Source organism: Cotesia typhae, unplaced genomic scaffold (genome assembly GCF_013202065.1).
Source record: "Cotesia typhae breed Kobodo isofemale line unplaced genomic scaffold, CoteBio_Ctyphae contig_22, whole genome shotgun sequence".
NCBI classification, from domain to species: domain Eukaryota; kingdom Metazoa; phylum Arthropoda; class Insecta; order Hymenoptera; family Braconidae; genus Cotesia; species Cotesia typhae.
In genome coordinates this window covers 8738523-8756744 of record NW_027423728.1, presented here as the reverse complement: position 1 = coordinate 8756744, position 18222 = coordinate 8738523, and the positions used below count along the sequence as shown (strand labels likewise).

The window sequence follows — 18222 nt, the reverse complement described above, 5'->3', positions numbered from 1 at the left end:
ATATATATATATATATATATATATATATATATATATATATATATATATATATATATATATATATATTAAGATAAGATTGTAAACAATTTATAATTTTTATTTTCTATGATCTAATATAATATATATAAATGATAAATAATAGATGTATATATTTCTGAGCAGACTTGCGTAATCCAAATAATTATTAGACTTGTAATCGATCCCGGCTATTTATTCAGAGGACGAAACACGCAAATAATTATTTAAATCCATTCGACATCGATGTAAAATCTGTGTAAAGATGAGTATATATTTGGCTTATTGGTATTATAATTATAATAGTAAATTAACCTATAATTGTATATTTAATATTCAATATACTTATATAAAGAATTTATTATTTAAAAAATGCGATTGCAAGTTGCAAGTGATATTTGTGATAGCTTCGTTTATTTTATTTAAACTTTTAAGATTTTTTATATATTTTATTATATATTGTTGCTGGTGATAATTTTGCAACTTTTGCTTTGGTCCGTCAATCACGTCTGTATTTAAATCGTTTTCGTATATTTATTATTATTATTATTATTATTATTATTATTATTATTATCGGTTACGATATATAATAGATGTATTGATTTTTATCTGTACTCTGCTGAAAATATAAGCGAATATTATTTATGTATATAATATTCTTTTTATATAATATCTCTTTGAATTACTTGTATCGACGATATGTCACTGATGATCAATGAGCTCTTATATTACTTTAGATCTTTTACAGAATACGCGTAAGCAACAAAATACTGACATTGATTAACTTTCATAAAAATTCAAGTTATTTTTATATAAGTAGAAATTTTGATTGTAATTTTAATTATTTAGAGATTGTAATTTCTAAAATTTTATCATTTTTCGTTTTTTAATTAATAATATCCGTGAAAAAATTTTATGGTATGGTATAGTTAAATTTTAGTATTGAACAAAAATTGTAAGGAGACGATTTAGTGGTCATGCGCCATCTGTTGGAGATGTTTAACACCATTTCAATCAAATACAAAATATAGGGGATCAAAGATAGAATATCAGGACGATCAAAAATGACAAATCATATCAAAAAATTTCTTCACCGATAATTAATTTAATTACTCCTATAAAAAACTACCAAATTACATGATTTATCTCGGCGTAATTGCTAATAGTCGTTGATCTTCTGAGAACTAAATTGGCAATCAAAGTAATAATCAACTAACTAACTATAACCGCGAACTATCATTAGTATTAAAAATATTAATTACGTGTACAATTAACTAAATCCTACGGGTGCAATTATCGATAAATGATTGAACTTTCGCTAAAATATCAAAGTATAAAGATTAACAATAACTATACATATAATAATAATAATAATAATAATAACTACAATAAACAATCGAGCATAAATAATCTTTAGACAAAAACAATAATAATAATAATAATAATAATAATAATTTGGTGTTCGCAATCAACATCTTTGTAATTCACTATTCTTACCTATCATAACTATACCAATCAAAATCTTTCTTTATAACTTAAATAACCTTTTCCGTCTGGTGCTTATTAAAACCCTTAAACAATTAATTAATGAATTAATTAATTCCTAGCAGAAACGTAAATCGGAGGATGCTCGTCGTGATGGTGATAATTGTGGTTGTGCTGGGGGGTGTGAGTGCCATTAAGCTTAGAGTGTCGAGAATTATTGCGCAGTAGCTCTCTGGTTTCGCTGGGCGACCCCGGACTGAGACTATTGGTAGTCGAGGTTTCCAGCCTGTCGCTGATGATCTCTTCCTCGGTGATCTGCTCCAAAAAGAGTGGCGGCTGGACCGAGTGGTCCCCATTTGCAACTGGTGGCGGGGAGTACGCGGGAGGAGGACTTCTAGGGGGAGAGCTGGTGGTTTTTTCGCTCTGGAGCTCGATCGAGCTGAGGGAGGTCATTTTCCTAAGCTGCTTCGCTTTCCTGGCATGTCTAGTGGTGAGTCCTCCGGTTTCTACGTCCCTCTCGAGCCTGTGACCGGACCTGGACCTGGTGAGTTGTCTCTGGACGTACTCCTCTAGGTCGTCTTCTTCCCGCTTTGCAATTACGCGGTTCAAGACAATCAGGAAGATTCCGACGACAACTGCAAAGAGACCGGTGGCGACCAGCTCGTTCCACCAGCCACCGGAGCCTTTCGAGCTCCAGGTTGCCAGATCGCCCGGGAGGAGTCCGCTGCCCAGGAGGAAGCCCCCCAGGACGAGGAAGACTACTCCGATGTGGAGCATACCGATGGAGGTGACCACCTTGGAGTCGACCATCCCCTGGCCGGCGTGGTGTTGCTGAATCACGTGACGATGCCGGTGGTGCCGGTCCAAGGACCCCGTCGAGGCTCTAGGAGACGTCAGGCCGCTTTCCCCGGATTGCGCGCTGTAGCGGCGCTCGCGGGCTCGTCGCTGCTCATCTCGCCGGTTTCTTTGACGCTTGATGGCCAACGCCGAGTGCAATCCAACCGCGTGCATCCTGCAACACCGCAAACAATACCTTGCTCAGTAACCACTTTTTATTATTCAGTTATTTTTATAGATTTTTTTTTTATATATCGGGACTGAGTAGTTTGTTATTTTTTACGTTGCAGGATGCATCGTTGGAATTCAGTTTTAGAGATTACAGATTACAGATTATAGATTATATTTATATTTATATTATATACGAATGTTTTATTCTGTTACCTTTTACGAAAGCTTTTAGGTAGCCTCCTTGATACTCCGGGATTTGCCTTTTAAAAGCTCGTTTTAGTAAGCTCAAACGTTTTTTTAGAATTTTTGAGTTGTTGTACTCAATTGTGAGAAGTTTTTTTTTGAGAAATTTATGAAAAAACTTAAAAAATAATAAGCTTTGTCGTGTTGATAAATGATGTTTAAGGTTTCTAAAGAAATAAATACATCAACAGTTATTAAATTCCTTTCTCAGTGTTCGAGAAAATGAAACAGGGCCATAAATATATCTGCAAATTAAATCGTAATCATAACGAAATTGCAAGACAATGAACCATTCATTTACAATTAGCGGCGTATCATACTTTTAACAAAGGGGATGAAATTAGATAGCACTTTCATCGGATGATACTAAACTTATCTCCCTCAGTAAATATAAGCAGAACGATACCATTAAGATTGTCTAGACGTATTTGTGTTATATTTAATCGATTTCAAATTTGACCTTTATTTCCTCTAGATAATTTTTTTTATTATTTTATTTAATTATGTGCCGTTGTTATTTGCCTGCACATTACTATACAGTATTATATAGAGTTTCAGCATAAGAGAGAGTAGATAAGCGGTCTGTTATTTAGATAGATATAGAGATAAAATAGGGTGAAGAAAACGCGCTATGTCGCCCTATTTATTCCTGAGTATAGTCCGGAGCCACGTACAACATACTTTATATAGACTATTATACAGCTTTCATCCTATCATCTTAACCTCAACTTATTTGCTATCGGTCGTCGTCCGGAACGCAGTATATAATAAACCAAACATTAATTTCATAGTGTCAATTTATAAAATTTTAGTGGCTCTATAATATGTATATATTTCCGTATATTTTAATTCTCTTATGATTTCCGTTTTGGAAATTCCTTTTCAATTCGCTTCAACTCTATTATAATATAATATATGCCAATAGTTCAACGCAGCAATTGAATTACTTTCGCGCTAATCAATACATTCACATAAATACGGAACAATTATCCAAACATCTAAAACGTAGCTTTAAAAGCCCAATTATGTGACTATCGACGTGGATATGAAAATTTAATACACGCCTGAAAGACAATAGGGTACTTGTGTTCGCATAAAAGCTCAACCCACTTTTCAATTCAAAAAATAGAAAAAGATACATCGAATATCGTTTATGCGGAGCCTGGTGACTTTTTTGTTGAATGACATTATTTTATAAAAATCATATAATGGAAATTTACTTGTTATTAGATACGATAGTATTGTATTATATGGGAAAAAAGCCGATTGAATGTGATATTAGCCGCGTAATTGGAAAATCAATTTCAAGTATGGGGGATAAATGAAAATTGAGGAAAAAATTGGATTAGGATAAAGTTTTATAATAAGTGAGGTATGTTTAATTATTTTTGGAATTACTTGAGTGATTAGTTTTTTTTTTTTTTTTTTTTGTTTTGAAATTTTTGTTGACATTAAAAGATTTGAAACTAGTTAAATAATTCATGTTTTATAAATTCACGAAGAAATGAAAGTTTGAAATCCGTAAACTTTATCAAAATTTTGGCCGGCTTAGAATACTCACATATATATTAACAATTCAAACATCTATGTTTAACTTTCCGACAGCTCGAATAGATTTCAAGTTACATTAGCTATTGTCTCAAACTTACACATTTTCAGTAAGTTTTCATGACTATTGTCTGATGAATACCACACAAATACAAGTGCGAACTTATTATTATTCGAGGCTTGGCATTTCAGCAGACTACTACTGCAGACATAGTATACATTCATATATATGTACAAGATCGTGTCCTACTAATTTCGAAATAAACAAACCCTTGGCATGCATGCATCGTTATACTAAATACCAAATGGTAGATCTAAATATCATTTGAAGAAAGCTTCCAACGTTTCCAAAAACAGTTTAGTCTAGCGAATAGAGACGGAAATCTAAATTCAAATAAAATAAAACGAGGGACCTAAGTGAACAATATTTATCCTGGCAACAAAAGTATATAAATAATGTTGTTGTGATCTTTCGTGAACCGGTACGGTATAGAAACAATGATTATATACATTGGAGCCAGGTTGTGTTATACAGCGGCGATCAATAAGCTTCCTCCATGTCTGGTCTGACAGAACGCAAACGCAACGTGTGCACCTACCCTGGAGAATTTCATTCAAAACATCCATTTTACCGCGAGTTTTTATTTTATTAACCACGCGAGTCTTTATTATTCACTTCGGTCATTAATTATATTTTCGTTGATTAATTAAGGGCTTTTATTAAATTCCAAAAGTTAGGGTGGTAAATATTTATCAAGAATGTCTTCAGGACACCCTGAAAAAATTAACATTGTCTTAAATTAAGCAGAAAAATTTTTGAATTCCGTAAAATTTTAATGATTTGTAAATTAATTCGGAATTTTTTGAATAAATAATTCCAAATACTCATGATTCGTAATAAGAACGGATTATTTATAAAGCCATAAACTGCCTTAGTTATTAAAGCAATTAGGGATTTCCAAGTAGCATTAACTTTAAGCAGCATGTTGATAATACTCATGAGAAAATATTTCTCGGGGATCATTACATGTACTTCACAATAAAGAGTACCCACCGGTAATAAGATGAAGCCCTGCATGAATTGCGAAGTAAAAAGAAAATAAATAAATAAAACTCTTCTATTTAGCTTTCAGATCTAACCTAGTTAAATCGAGTTGATTTTACGTTGATTAAAATTTCGAATTATCAATTCTTTACTCTATGATTATTATTGTTATTGGACTAACTACGTTAGTTAGACCTGAACAAATAAAGAACGAGTCAAAAAGCAAAAAAATATGTGAATTCATTACTCGTCCTCGAGTTTCAATAAAATTTATTTATACTATTTTTAATTCTGTTCCGAGTTTGCGATAATGAGAATTTTTTAATTATGAGAGCCATTTAGTAGATCCAACACTCGGGAACGTAATTATGAAAACAGTTCTCTGCTGTGGAAAAATTATTACCCGTTTGATCACGAAAATTATGCCCAATTTTAGACAGAATTACTTTATGTAATTTTTTTAAAGTTTAAAAACTAAATATTGATCGGATGGGGGAGAAAAATAAATTTATTGTAAATTTGGAAAAAGGCAGAGAATAGTTTGGATGAATTGCTAGGCTTTAGAATGAATTAATCTTATTTTACAGCATATGGGGAAAGTACTCTAGGTATTAGGGAAATTATTTATCTATCGAGGTAATATTATTAATGATATACAAGCCCAGTATACATTACAGAAGGAATTGTTTTTGGATTATTGAATCGTTTCGTTCAACTTTTTTAAAGAAAAAGTAATATTAAAAAAAATTCACAGCTAATTAAAATTAAAAATCTTATAGAAGTCGGGCCATCGAGGAAATAGAATTAATGGTCATCCTGAGCATCTTTCTCAACCGGATGTTGTATTTACTATATCGAAGGTTACTTAGCATCTACCCTCTAGCACAGTATGAAAACAGACCCTTGAGTTCATCAATCCACTTATACTAATGAAATTAATCGGTCGGAAGAACCAGAACGTGATCGAGCCAATTTGATGTCCTGAGAAGTATACATTATTCGATAATTAATCTTTTGCACGAGCTATCCTGCTCTCGGTATCAGGCCTACTCATATTCTAAGGCATTTCGTACTTGATATTAAATTCCGAATAGTTTTATTATTAAATTTGCTTCTATTGTGCTCAATATGAATAAAATCAATGATTAATGATCAGCGATTAAGACCGCTATTATAATAATTAATCGGATTGGATAAATTGTCAAGGGATCTATGCCGGTTTACCGAGCCATGAACAGCAAATCAAGTGTCAAATACAAGTATTCCAACAAAAGCTTCTCTTTAGATACAGATACAGTAATATTGTTATTGGATTTTATTGTGTTCATTCAACCGAGTGAAACTTTAATTAGTTAATGATGAATGATTACGTAAGAACAAGCATCAAATTTTATGATTATTATTATTATTATTATTATTATTAGTATTTTGTTATTAAATGCTCAGGGGGGTTATCCCCGGAGTTCGATTCACCGAGGGCCCAGCCTGAGCTCCATCCGTTACTGCTGGACCACTCCGCACAACAAGACGGTTAGCGATCACAGCAGGCCATTATTATTATTATTAATTATTATTATTATTATTATTATTATTATTATTATTATTATTATTATTATTATTATTATTATTATCCAAAAGGATTATTGTACGAAATTAAATGTATTTATGACACAAATATGACCTTTGTTTGTCCACGATGAAATATTTTATCGTTTATCTGGTTTATGAGCAATATCACGAATATAAATACAGATAAAAGATAAAATAACAGTAATAAAAAAGATTGATACTCTGTGATAAATATATATCAGATGGAAAATGAAAAAAGATGTGGAATGACATGAATTTTTTCATACCGAGGTTAATGTAAATGTAAATTTAATTGTAGATTAATCGTCTTTCTCCGATTTGAGAAAAGCTATTTATTAATTTCCATCAAAGTTCAAACTCGAGTTTGTTTTCCGCCGGAATTAGAGGTAACTCGAGGCGGTATAGTTTTAAAATTTCTAGGCGGCGTCGAGCGCGTCATTACAGATCGTAAATTGAAGGCGAAGGTTTGCTGATGATAACAATAATTATAACCACTGAGAAGTTTGTCAGAATAAATATTTAAGTTTTTAATTCAACGTATGATATCGATTTGGCGGCTAATCTGTTCCAAGAGCTTTACTTTAGTTTCTTTAAGGTTTCTGGATGCTGGGGAACTTTATTGATATTGTTAACTCAATTTAAAAGCCTTCTTCTGTTAATGTAGTACTTACTGCTAGCATTTCAAGTAATAACACAGTAAATTTATGCGATTCAACGAAATTGTAATTTTTATACCGCAATCATTTTATTTCAGATGATATTATTCAGATGATCGGTTGATATTATTTAGTGGTATTGATATAAATTATTAAAGTTTAAAAAATAATTTTTCAATATTTAAATTAAACATTAAAAAAAAAAATTTTTTTTAGACTTTTAAAGCACAAAGTTTTCTATAGGAAATTTCCCGAGGAACAATTTAAAGTGGTCAGAATTGCATTTAGAGCAATAATTTTGGGAGTTATGGCAATTTTTATGGTCCAAAGTGAAAATTGTTAATTTTCGATTTTTCGAAATTGGTTCAAGTCTAAATATCTTCTGAAAAAAAATTTTTTTCTATATAAAGCACAAACGTATCTTGTAGGAAAATTCCCGAGGAACAATTTAGAGTGGTCAGAATTGCATTTAAAGCAATTATTTTAGTTGTTATGGCCCCTTTTATGGTCCAAAGTCAAAATTGTGATTTAAAAGCTAACATATCGATCTAGGTTTTAGGCTACTTATTACGAATTTACAAATTAAATTATTCCTGATCTGACAGAAAAAGAAGTAATTGTTTATTCTTCGAACTTTAACATTAAAAATGCAGCCAATTATTTATGGTAATGTACTACAATAGCTAGGAATAATTACATGAAGCTGTCATATATTGCGTGACAGAGGGTGTGGATTTTGTTGGCTCACCGTTTGTTACCTTAATATCAAAGAAATAAATAATCATATTTTCCTCGCGCTTACATACTCTGAAAAAAAAAAAAACTTTATTTTCTTACACATCATTTATGTCTTTTAAATGTTCCAGCCTCGATAATATCGGCCCTCAAATCGATTATACAACCAACCACCTGTTTAGTGACCTATTGTACAACCATTTTCCTCTCCAGGTTATATTGATCCTCAGTAGTTAGCATGTAAGATTAAAATTAACGAGGTAATACATAATACAAGACATTTTTTATCTCCTCTCTTTTTATATATTTTTTCATTTTTTTTTCTTCTGCATCGAGATTTTATTTATTACCCTTAATTTGCTTGTAGTAAAGTTTATTATTATATATTATACTTTACATTATTTTACAACGTGAAAGAATATTTATTAAAAATTTATATAGAGTTATCTTTTGTTTCCGAGTCCTTTTAATAGATGGTTGTACCAGGAGGATTTTATGCTGTAGAGAAAAAAAGAAAGTAAACTTTTTTTGTTTTATTATAAAGTTTTTCAATTGTTTCTTTTAATTTTTTAATTTTAAACTCCAAGGAGTGAAATATTCTGTAATAATTTTTTGTAAATGTGAAAAGCACATTATTTTATTTTTTTTTTTTTATTGGTCAATTTTTGAAAACCTAAACGTATCAACTATTGTAAAATAAAAAAATTCCGTGCACTTTTGGAAAATAGACGAAAACTTAATAACTAAGTTAAAGTCTTGTTTACAAGTTAAAGACTTATAGTTGAGAAACAATGAGTAAACTTTATTAACTGGTGATGCGAATAAAAAAAAGTAAACTAATATAAAAGAAAAAAAAAAAAAAAGATATTTCATCCGATTACATCCCGTGAACCCGTAAATGAATTGAAACTTTTTTTTTTTCCGTTTAATTAATAGCTCTCACTCAAACTTCAAACCTGGATTAGTTTTACATGAGTTGATTGATTTACTGCAATATATTCAAATTAAAATAAAACGAGTGACCGGACTCGAATATTCAACTGCATAAATATGATACTAGTAAATTTCACTACACATCATACAATTTTTTTTCATAATAAATACGTTGGTATCTAACCATATGGCGTAATATCTGGTCTGATTAATTCTATTGAGCTGAGGTTATTTTAAACTTAGGTAACTTTTATAAAAATATATTTTCAATTTAAAGTAATTCGTTTTTCAAAACAGAGTTAGAGTTACAATCTCTGTGTTGGTTTATCAGAAAAAAAAAAGAGCAAAAAGTGTCGTAAGTTTTATCGGCAATATATCCTTGGATTCTCGAGCATGCCAGAAATAAATAACAGTTCCGTCCAGGAGTTGAGAGAAACAATAGGAGAAATGTTGGACGGTTGCCAATCTGTGAGTAATTAAAAAAACAATAGTTTGAATTTCTCCTAAACTTGTACTACATAATATAATGATGACAGAATTAGTTATTTATCACTGACCACTATCATGCGGGTTGGAAATGTTTGTTAATATACTGTAATGCCGGTACTTTGTCTGATTAATGAGAGGTCAGTGACTAAACTTGTTTTTTATTTTTATTTCCATGTGGGGAAAATAAATCTTGTGAATTACGGTTGACCTATTGTCTTACTAAGAATAATTTCAAAAAAGCGTTTAGCATAAAGTCGTTGAGAAAATCAATAGCTTGAAGGGTCAAAATCACCCTGCATCTCCACGGTAAAGAAATGCGCTATATTTATTTATTTGAGAAATTTTTTAAAAAAACTCACGAGAAATATAATTTAATTTTTATTAAAAAAAGAATATTTTTTTTTTTCTGTTTAAAAACTTATGTTATATATTACAGTAACATACTTTTAAGAATAATTCAGCCCAAGATAAGAAAAGGTAATTTTATCAGTGTAGTTTTTGTCGACCGTAATTTCATTAAATTTTTTTTTCCTTGTTATCAATTCATGAACGGAGCTCAAAATTTAGGTTGAAGCTCAGAGATAATGGAATTAAAAATGGGGCAGTTAAGTCCTAAGCCCCAGTGATGAATGCTTGTATCTTAATTTTTCTACGCCTGATCCAAATGTTATGACTAAGTAATGGACTCTGTTCAAGCTTAATTATGTTAACTGGCGGGTAGGATATATATTCAGATGTTCTCGGTCATTGTTATTCACTGGATCACTCACCAAGAGTTTTTTTATTCTGTTTTATATTCTGAAAATTTCACAATAAATGTTTCACTTTTTCACTTCAAATGTGTTACATATTTATGTTCATGAATATTCTGCTTAGATTTTCAGAATATTTGATTTAAAAAATTCTTCATGTTTAATAAAAATAAAAAATTTAAATTTAAATCCAGCAATTTTTATTTAATTAAGCTAGGTTGCTTAAAAAAACATTCAAAGCTCATCGTTCTTTTTCTAAAAAAGAAAAACACTCGACCTCTTTTCAATTGACACAATTTTAATTAAAATAAAATATTTTCCATGGTAAAGTAATCATGAACTTGGGTACTTAACCGAATTTAAAATTTCGATATTGAAGAAGTGAATGTTAAATTTACTATTGCACTTAATAACAGAGCACTATATCTACAATCAATATTAAATAACCAAGTGGTTTCATTTCGGTTTACTCCCATTTGCATGAATATTATTATTATTATCTTCATCACTATAATTATTGAATAAAAATATTAATAAAATTTTTCTTGAATTGAGTACCCGCAAGTACTTTTTAAGCATATGCGTAAATTTTCTGCGTATGTGAATCTTGAAAATTTATGAAAATAAATTCATCATGTTTATATTTATTTCAAAGAAAATAATAAATTTTTAAATTAAAATTACTATTATTATTGTAATTAATATCATGAATAAATTAAATATCAAAGAGCCCTAATGTAATAAATACCATTAAGCACACGACAAAGTGTTTTAATCTGACATATTTGCTAATAATAGTTTATGTTACCATGGCACAGTTATTATTCCCTTATTTCTTTACTCTTAACATATCCTACATACTCGCGATAATGGTAATGGTAAATCATTTATTAATACACACGTATACATACACGTCCGTGCATTAACTCACTCACTTTTATTTACATTGTCGGTCGTATACCGGGTACCCGCTAAATATCTACGCCGCAACTTCCAAGGACTATTAGAGGAGATAGCAAGCCCTAATATAATCTAATACAATTCAATCCAACAAAACTATCACAAACTAAGTCAGTCATTGACCGTCTATGTTCGGTGTTTACATTTTCAAAACAATGATAAATTAGTAAATATATTGACAGGTCGCGCCCTTGTTCACCAGCCCCGGAAGCTTTGTTAATTATTAGGGGGACCGTTGGGTTGGGGGGGGAGGGGTGAAAATAAAATAAACCATGAAAAATAATTAATACATAATTTTACTTGTTAATTTTTTCATGTCAAGTTTTTACTTTCGGATCATCACTGTTAATAATTTGTTAAAAATATCAGGAAATTATAAAAAAGGATTGTAGACTATATATACATTCATATATTGATATTACCTGGCTGAATAGAAACCCTTTAAGTAAAAAAAAGTTATTCTTCGACGGCTTTGTAGATGTCAATCGCGTTCTACTTGGTTGGCTCTTTCAAGCCATGGATTTTCCCGTTGCGTCAAACTGCTTTTATTGAGCTCACGTACCCGTAATCGTTTTTAAATATTTTATTTTATATATTAGCATATAAAAACACTTCTATCACTGGTTACTATTATTGTTATTATTATTATTATTATTATTATTATTATTATTATTATTATTATTATTATTATTATTATTATTATTATTATTATTATTATTATTATTATTATTATTATTATTATTATTATTATTATTATTATTATTATAACTAAATATTATTATTAATTAATTAATTAATTAATTAATATTATTAACTACAACTATTAGAACTACTTGATGAATTTGTAATAAATAATTATTATCTCAAGTAGATGATAATAAATTACATGATCAGGCCGGCATGTTGAGATTTGTTGTTGCAATTTTTCTACCTACTACTAGATTTATTTTAAATGTTTACATCCGTATGAACTCTACTCGATTGCTCGGACACGAGTACTCGGTTATATGTGTGTCGGAGCGGCTTACCCAGGACGAGGATAAAACTTTTATTGTGTTGGAGAGCTTTGCGCAAGCTCGTGCCGGTCCGTCGCTTCTCGGGAGCTTGACAAGCGCAGATAATTTTTACGACGCCCTCCAGGCTGATGGGTTAATGGGTTTTCAGTTTTCAATTGTTACGGATAACTTTTTAGCAATTTTGGAGGTTTCAAAAAAACATGAGCAGGGAATTGCAAATTTTTTTTTAATTAAACGGATCGATTAATTTGATCGAGTCCTAGGCGAGGGAACAAACAAAAATTATCTGATTAGAAAAAACTATTTTTTAATTGAAAATTTGAATGAAAATTCCTGAATTATAAAAAGAGCTTTTTTCGTTGAATAATTAATTAAACTTTTTTTTTTTTTTTTTTTTTTTTTTTCGGAGCGAAATTGAGGTCTTAAATCTGGAACTCAATTGTCAATTAAGATCATTTGAAGTTCATTAATGCGAGGTTAGAACTGAGAAGCTTAATTTGTATCACGACGACGGGAATGAGACTGTTATCTCGAGGGAGGTCGTTGATTTGCTCAAGTGTCTGAAATTAGCTTTTGACATCTTGCTTTTGTTAGACTCTGATTGTCAAGAGTTAGCAAAATTCGGAATGTTCGGTCTAAATTAGAATACTTCTGAAACTTGGAGAGATAAAATTTTTTTTATTATCTATTATGATTCTTATAAAGTTGAGACACATTGTGTAAATAAATACCTTGTTCAAAATTTTCCAATACTTATTCCAAACACAATATATTTTATTTATAGAGTAAAGACACAAACTTTTGTACGTATGTTTTAAATTACTTAACAAAGAATAAAAAATAATTTTAGCTTGTTACACAAAAGTTTGATTTATGTTTCCAGGTAAAATAAATCTGGTAATATTTAAAAATTAAATAACAACTAATCCGAAAATGGGTTGCATCAATATATAAGCCTCTCTACTGTAATAAGGGCTGATGAAAAATGGATGAGATGCGAATAAAATTTTATCCTTTTTGAATATATCAAAAATATTTATTATTAATATATATCAGCAAGAGATATAATTTATTATTAATTATTAGAAAAGCAATTTGTCGAAAACGTCAGCAATATTAACGAGTTAGAAGTTAAATATTTAGATTGAATACTTTTAATTATTTTCGATGACCCGATAACATTATATGACGATAAATTATTAATGATGGCTATAAATAAAAAAAAGAATAAAACTTTTCGGTTATTAGATCGGTGAAAATTTTTATTTAATTAGAACTATTTATAATGAGACAAAAGTTTACAAAACTTTCAATAAATTTTATGACTACTAAGATAAATTGAAAATTATAAAATTAAAAAATTGTCGGGATTGTTATCAATTATTTTTCCACTGTCCGGTATCATGAAACTTTATCTTAACTATCGATAAAGTAGAAAAATATTTCTAAAATTTATTTACCGATAGTCAAACTCTCTATAAATGTTAAAGTAGAATTTCAGAAGAAAAATGATTTAGAAATTCTACAAATCAAGAGATGACGCTCCAGTGCAAAATGAAAAGCCTCTATTGAATTTCTCCATAACCTGAAAGTTTGTTTATCTTTTATTCGGCAGCAGAGAATAATAAATAAAATTAATCAAGGTAAGTACAAAATAATTATATTGACATACTAGTTAATAATATATTTGATTATTATTTGTGATATTTGTTATTATTTAAAAAAAAATTATTGATATTTTTTAATAGATGAGACACGCATCCTTTTTTTCAAGAACAGTTCTTGTTAAGAACAACAACATAGAAAGCTCATTTCGAATCCTGAATAAGATCCTCGGCAACGAAGGTTTCCTGGACCAGTGGAGAAGAACCAGGTACTACGAGAAGCCGACTCAAGTGAGACGCCGCATCAACTACGAACGGTGCAAGTCTATCTACGACGAGGACATGAACAGAAAGATCCATTTCTTGATGAGAAAGAACAGAATCGACCCTTTTCCAGGCTGTCATTAATTATATAAATTAGATTGTACTATTAATTTTGATTAATTGTTAAATTATGTCGCTACTGGATATAAGGAGGAATAAAAATATTAAATTCATGTTTTGTTGCTGATGTTTTATGGATTTCCTTGTAGTATTGTTATTTTTGTACTTATGTGTATTTATGAACATAATCGTTCTTTCATTAATTTACAATCGCATTACTCAGATTGCGCAGGGAATCAATTTCATGGAGAATGAGCAATTCAATCTATTTGATCTTATATATTAGTGAAACACAATCGTGTAATCATAAATGTATATATGTTAGTAAGTCAACGATAGATCGATACGACAAGTTGGTTTGATTACGATAAAAATAATTTTTATTATTATTATTATTATTATTATTATTATTCGGACTTGGTGCGTTTCATTTGGAATATTACATTAATAATTTACATCGTAAAATATTCTATAAGTCATTATCTCTTGATTGTTTATTTTATTCGTCATATTTTTTATCAAATAAAAAAAAAAAAAATTCAAAATTCAAGTCCAAGCTATTTTAGAATCTCGAATAAAATTTCTCATCTTTTCTTCAAATATATCTCAATTACTTATTTCCAATATGTCTTGAGTCAAAATAAATTATCTATAATACAGAAACTAATTTAACAGTGGCTTTCTATTTCTAACAGATAAATATAACATTCCTTACAAATTTTATCAATAAACAACACTGTTAATGCATTTATTATTAGAAAAATTTTATTGATTTATCAGTTTATATTATATCGGAAAGTGTTGCATTAATAATCAAATTAAAAGTTCCTAATAAATAAGTAACGATCAAAAATTTTTCAAATAAACTTCTTGAAGATTCTGATTAAAATAGATTGTTTTTTCTTAGCAAAAGTTCAAATGACAATTATTCCAAGGCAAGTTACTGCCCTCTGTCAAAGCTGTATTCGTGGGTTTAATATATAGGTGATTTTATGATAATGAAAGCGGTATTTCGAATGGTGTGTAGGCAATATCGCACGTAAAGGTAAAAAATAAAGTTTAATAAATGTCGAAAACTTGTCCCTTGTAATAATAATAATAATAATAATAATAATAATAATAATAATAATAATAATAATAATAATAATAATAAAATAACAAACGACGATGCTCTTATTTGAAGATCTTAGGCTCCGTTTTGGTGACCCTTCACAATGACTGAGAAAAGTTGGCACGGTTATAACCAGGAGTGCTAGGTTCCCGTATCTATTCAATTTTCGCAAAGTTAGCCCGATCGGTGCCAAGAAAATTGGCGTTACATTTTCTCTTCTTTCACATCAACTTAATCTGGAGAAAAGTACGAGGACGAACATTCCCTATGGGCAGAAAAGACTCTAGGTAGATAAACTAAATGCATTAAATACTATATTAAATTTTTATTCCGGTGTTATTATCACTTTCCTAATTTAATGCGCTTTTTTACGTTATAATTTAAGCTCGTCTCATTTTGCAATCACGCTTATTCACGGAATTCGAGATTTACTCTGTTTAAGTTATTAGAGTTGGACGAAAAAACGTAGCTCACTGTTGGAAAGAACTAAATTATTCCGGAAGTCAAAAGTCAAAATTAGTATAATCAGCGTCAAAGTCAACGGATATGTCTTTAAATAATTTACAATATTTTTTATATTTTAATTTCCGTATCCCTTGTAAGAGTGTCAATTTTCACAAACTTAATAACTAATTTGAAATTGAATTTATATCTTAAATTTTAAATAAGATTCGTAAGATAAAAACGACATTAATAATATACTGATAGGAGTATTTATTAATTTATTGTCATTAGAAAATGAATGATTATTCTTGCCTTCTAGAGGTGGATAAAAAAAAAAAAAAAAACTTTCGCTGTTGGTAAATCCGAATATTCACACGACATATTTAATAATACGATTACGATCACCGAATTATTGATATTGTACTTGGTATTCTACTTCTAAAATTTATCATAGGATAAAAATGATACAGGATCACTCGAAATATAGCAAGGATCATATCACAGATGTATGATCTATGTTTTATGATCCATGATCAATGATCTATCTGTTCAGAATAAAATGATGTGGATAAAAGTAGAAACGGAAACGGATACAGACGATATAAAGACGAGTGGCGCCAAGGTATCTATTGTGCCCCGGTTATAATGGGACGCCCTGCACGGAAGTGTAACGATCGTATTATATACGTCTATATTTATAGATAGATGTTAGATGTAGGTAAGGGAGAGAATAATGACATATGCTATCAAGAGAAGCATATCGTTGACGAGAATAAAACACTCGTTTGAATTTATCCGCAGCACTCTCCGAGAATTTACTTGATATTTATATTTATTCAACAATAGGTTAATTTTATTAGTCAAAATTGTGAACTGCAAGCTTAATTTAATTTACAATTTTTAAATAATTTTATAATTATAAATTTATAATTTTCTGTTCTTTCAAATATTATATAAATTTAGTAATATGCTGAAAGCGATAAAATCGATTACTGGGTACACCAATTATGGACTTGTCAACAAAACTGACTGATCTAATTATTTCCATACCGCTGCCCCAATTATTGTCGGACTATCCTTCGAGAAAGTTGTTAATATAATTCAGAGCAGAGTTAGGGAAGAGAATTTTAATAAATATCTGATAAATTTTTGAAGCCGGTTGAAGATTAGTTATTATTATAAATAGTTGATTAAACCAAAAAAAAAAAAAAAAAAAAAAAAACAATAGAAGGATAATAAAGCTAGAAAGGAAGATAAAAACAGAGAGAAAATGTTTAATAGCTTGGGTAAATATGAGAGAGTTTAATTACGGTCATAAAAAAATTTATTATTAAGTAAAACGCTATGAATTTAAATAGTTAAATATTAAATATGAGAAAACCGGCCATGAAAAATCTACAAATTTATATATTTGCATTAATATACTAGACTGAGTTGCAGAAGCCGAAAGCCTCAAGAGCTTTTCACTGAAAAATTATTATTTTAGGAACAAAGGGGTGAAACATTTGTAATATTCATAATTGCTATTTTTTAAATTCATGAGCTAAGAAATAGTTAAAAAATTTAAATAATTAATTAAAGTTATTAAATTTTTTTTAGCGTAATAATACTAAAATATATTGATAAAATGTTGGAAAAAATAAAATCGATGATGAACTATTGTGAAGTACTTTAAATTGAAACCGTTGCATATATACATGATTCCGAAGGATCGTGTGAACACAAGAGCGATTACCTTTTGTAATTTAGGGATTAAGTAATATTCATGAGTGAGAGACCGGACACAAGAGTACACAGTAATGATTTTACAACTGACAGCTTGAGCTTTGACGTTTAGTCCCTAAAATTAGCATTCAAGAAAAACACAAATAACTCAAAAACTTTTAAAGTCACCGAAGAGTTATTCAGACGTGTGAAAAAAAAAAAAAAAAAAAAAAACATGCTGAGTGTGAAAATATGTAGATTAAGAGCTTTTGTCTTGACGACACTCAACGGTGGATAAATTAGAGTACCATAAATAAAGTTAAAAACAGAGGTCCAAACAATGGAATCTCTTAAAAGATAATCCGTTAAAGTCTTAACTCGACAAGTTGCCAGAAACGCTCATTTTGAGTTGGTTCAAGAGAGAATGGTTCTAAGGTGCACCCGCAAAAGGAAGACAGTGGTTAAGCTTAACTCCTCGAAAATCAGAACTAAGAACTATC

The 18222-nt window shown here is 29.7% G+C and overlaps 2 protein-coding genes across 3 annotated transcripts; one reads left to right on the top strand and one right to left on the bottom strand.

The window, feature by feature from the left end:
• Positions 1-154: 154 nt before the first annotated feature.
• LOC141538598 (uncharacterized) lies at positions 155-12084 on the bottom strand. Of its 2 annotated transcripts, none has more exons than XM_074260190.1 (2): positions 11882-12084; positions 155-2512 (listed from the first exon to the last, which is right to left on the bottom strand). In XM_074260190.1, the coding sequence occupies exon 2, from the start codon at positions 2509-2511 to the stop codon at positions 1612-1614; it is 900 nt and encodes a 299-aa protein (XP_074116291.1). In that variant the 5' UTR covers position 2512; positions 11882-12084; the 3' UTR covers positions 155-1611. The 2 variants fall into 2 exon arrangements, 1 of the variants encoding a protein (XP_074116291.1); XR_012481076.1 differs by lacking the exon at positions 155-2512 and adding an exon at positions 9280-9724.
• Positions 12085-13976: 1892 nt separating this feature from the next.
• Positions 13977-14576, top strand: Mrps21 (mitochondrial ribosomal protein S21). The gene is made up of 2 exons (XM_074237596.1): positions 13977-14118; positions 14224-14576. The coding sequence occupies exon 2, from the start codon at positions 14224-14226 to the stop codon at positions 14485-14487; it is 264 nt and encodes an 87-aa protein (XP_074093697.1). The 5' UTR covers positions 13977-14118; the 3' UTR covers positions 14488-14576.
• The last annotated feature ends 3646 nt before the right edge of the window (positions 14577-18222 follow it).

Bases quoted from the DNA above. Each gene is read 5' to 3' on its own strand.
- LOC141538598 (XM_074260190.1), bottom strand. From the start codon at position 2,511: ATGCACGCGGTTGGATTGCACTCGGCGTTGGCCATCAAGCGTCAAAGA.
- Mrps21 (XM_074237596.1), top strand. From the start codon at position 14,224: ATGAGACACGCATCCTTTTTTTCAAGAACAGTTCTTGTTAAGAACAAC.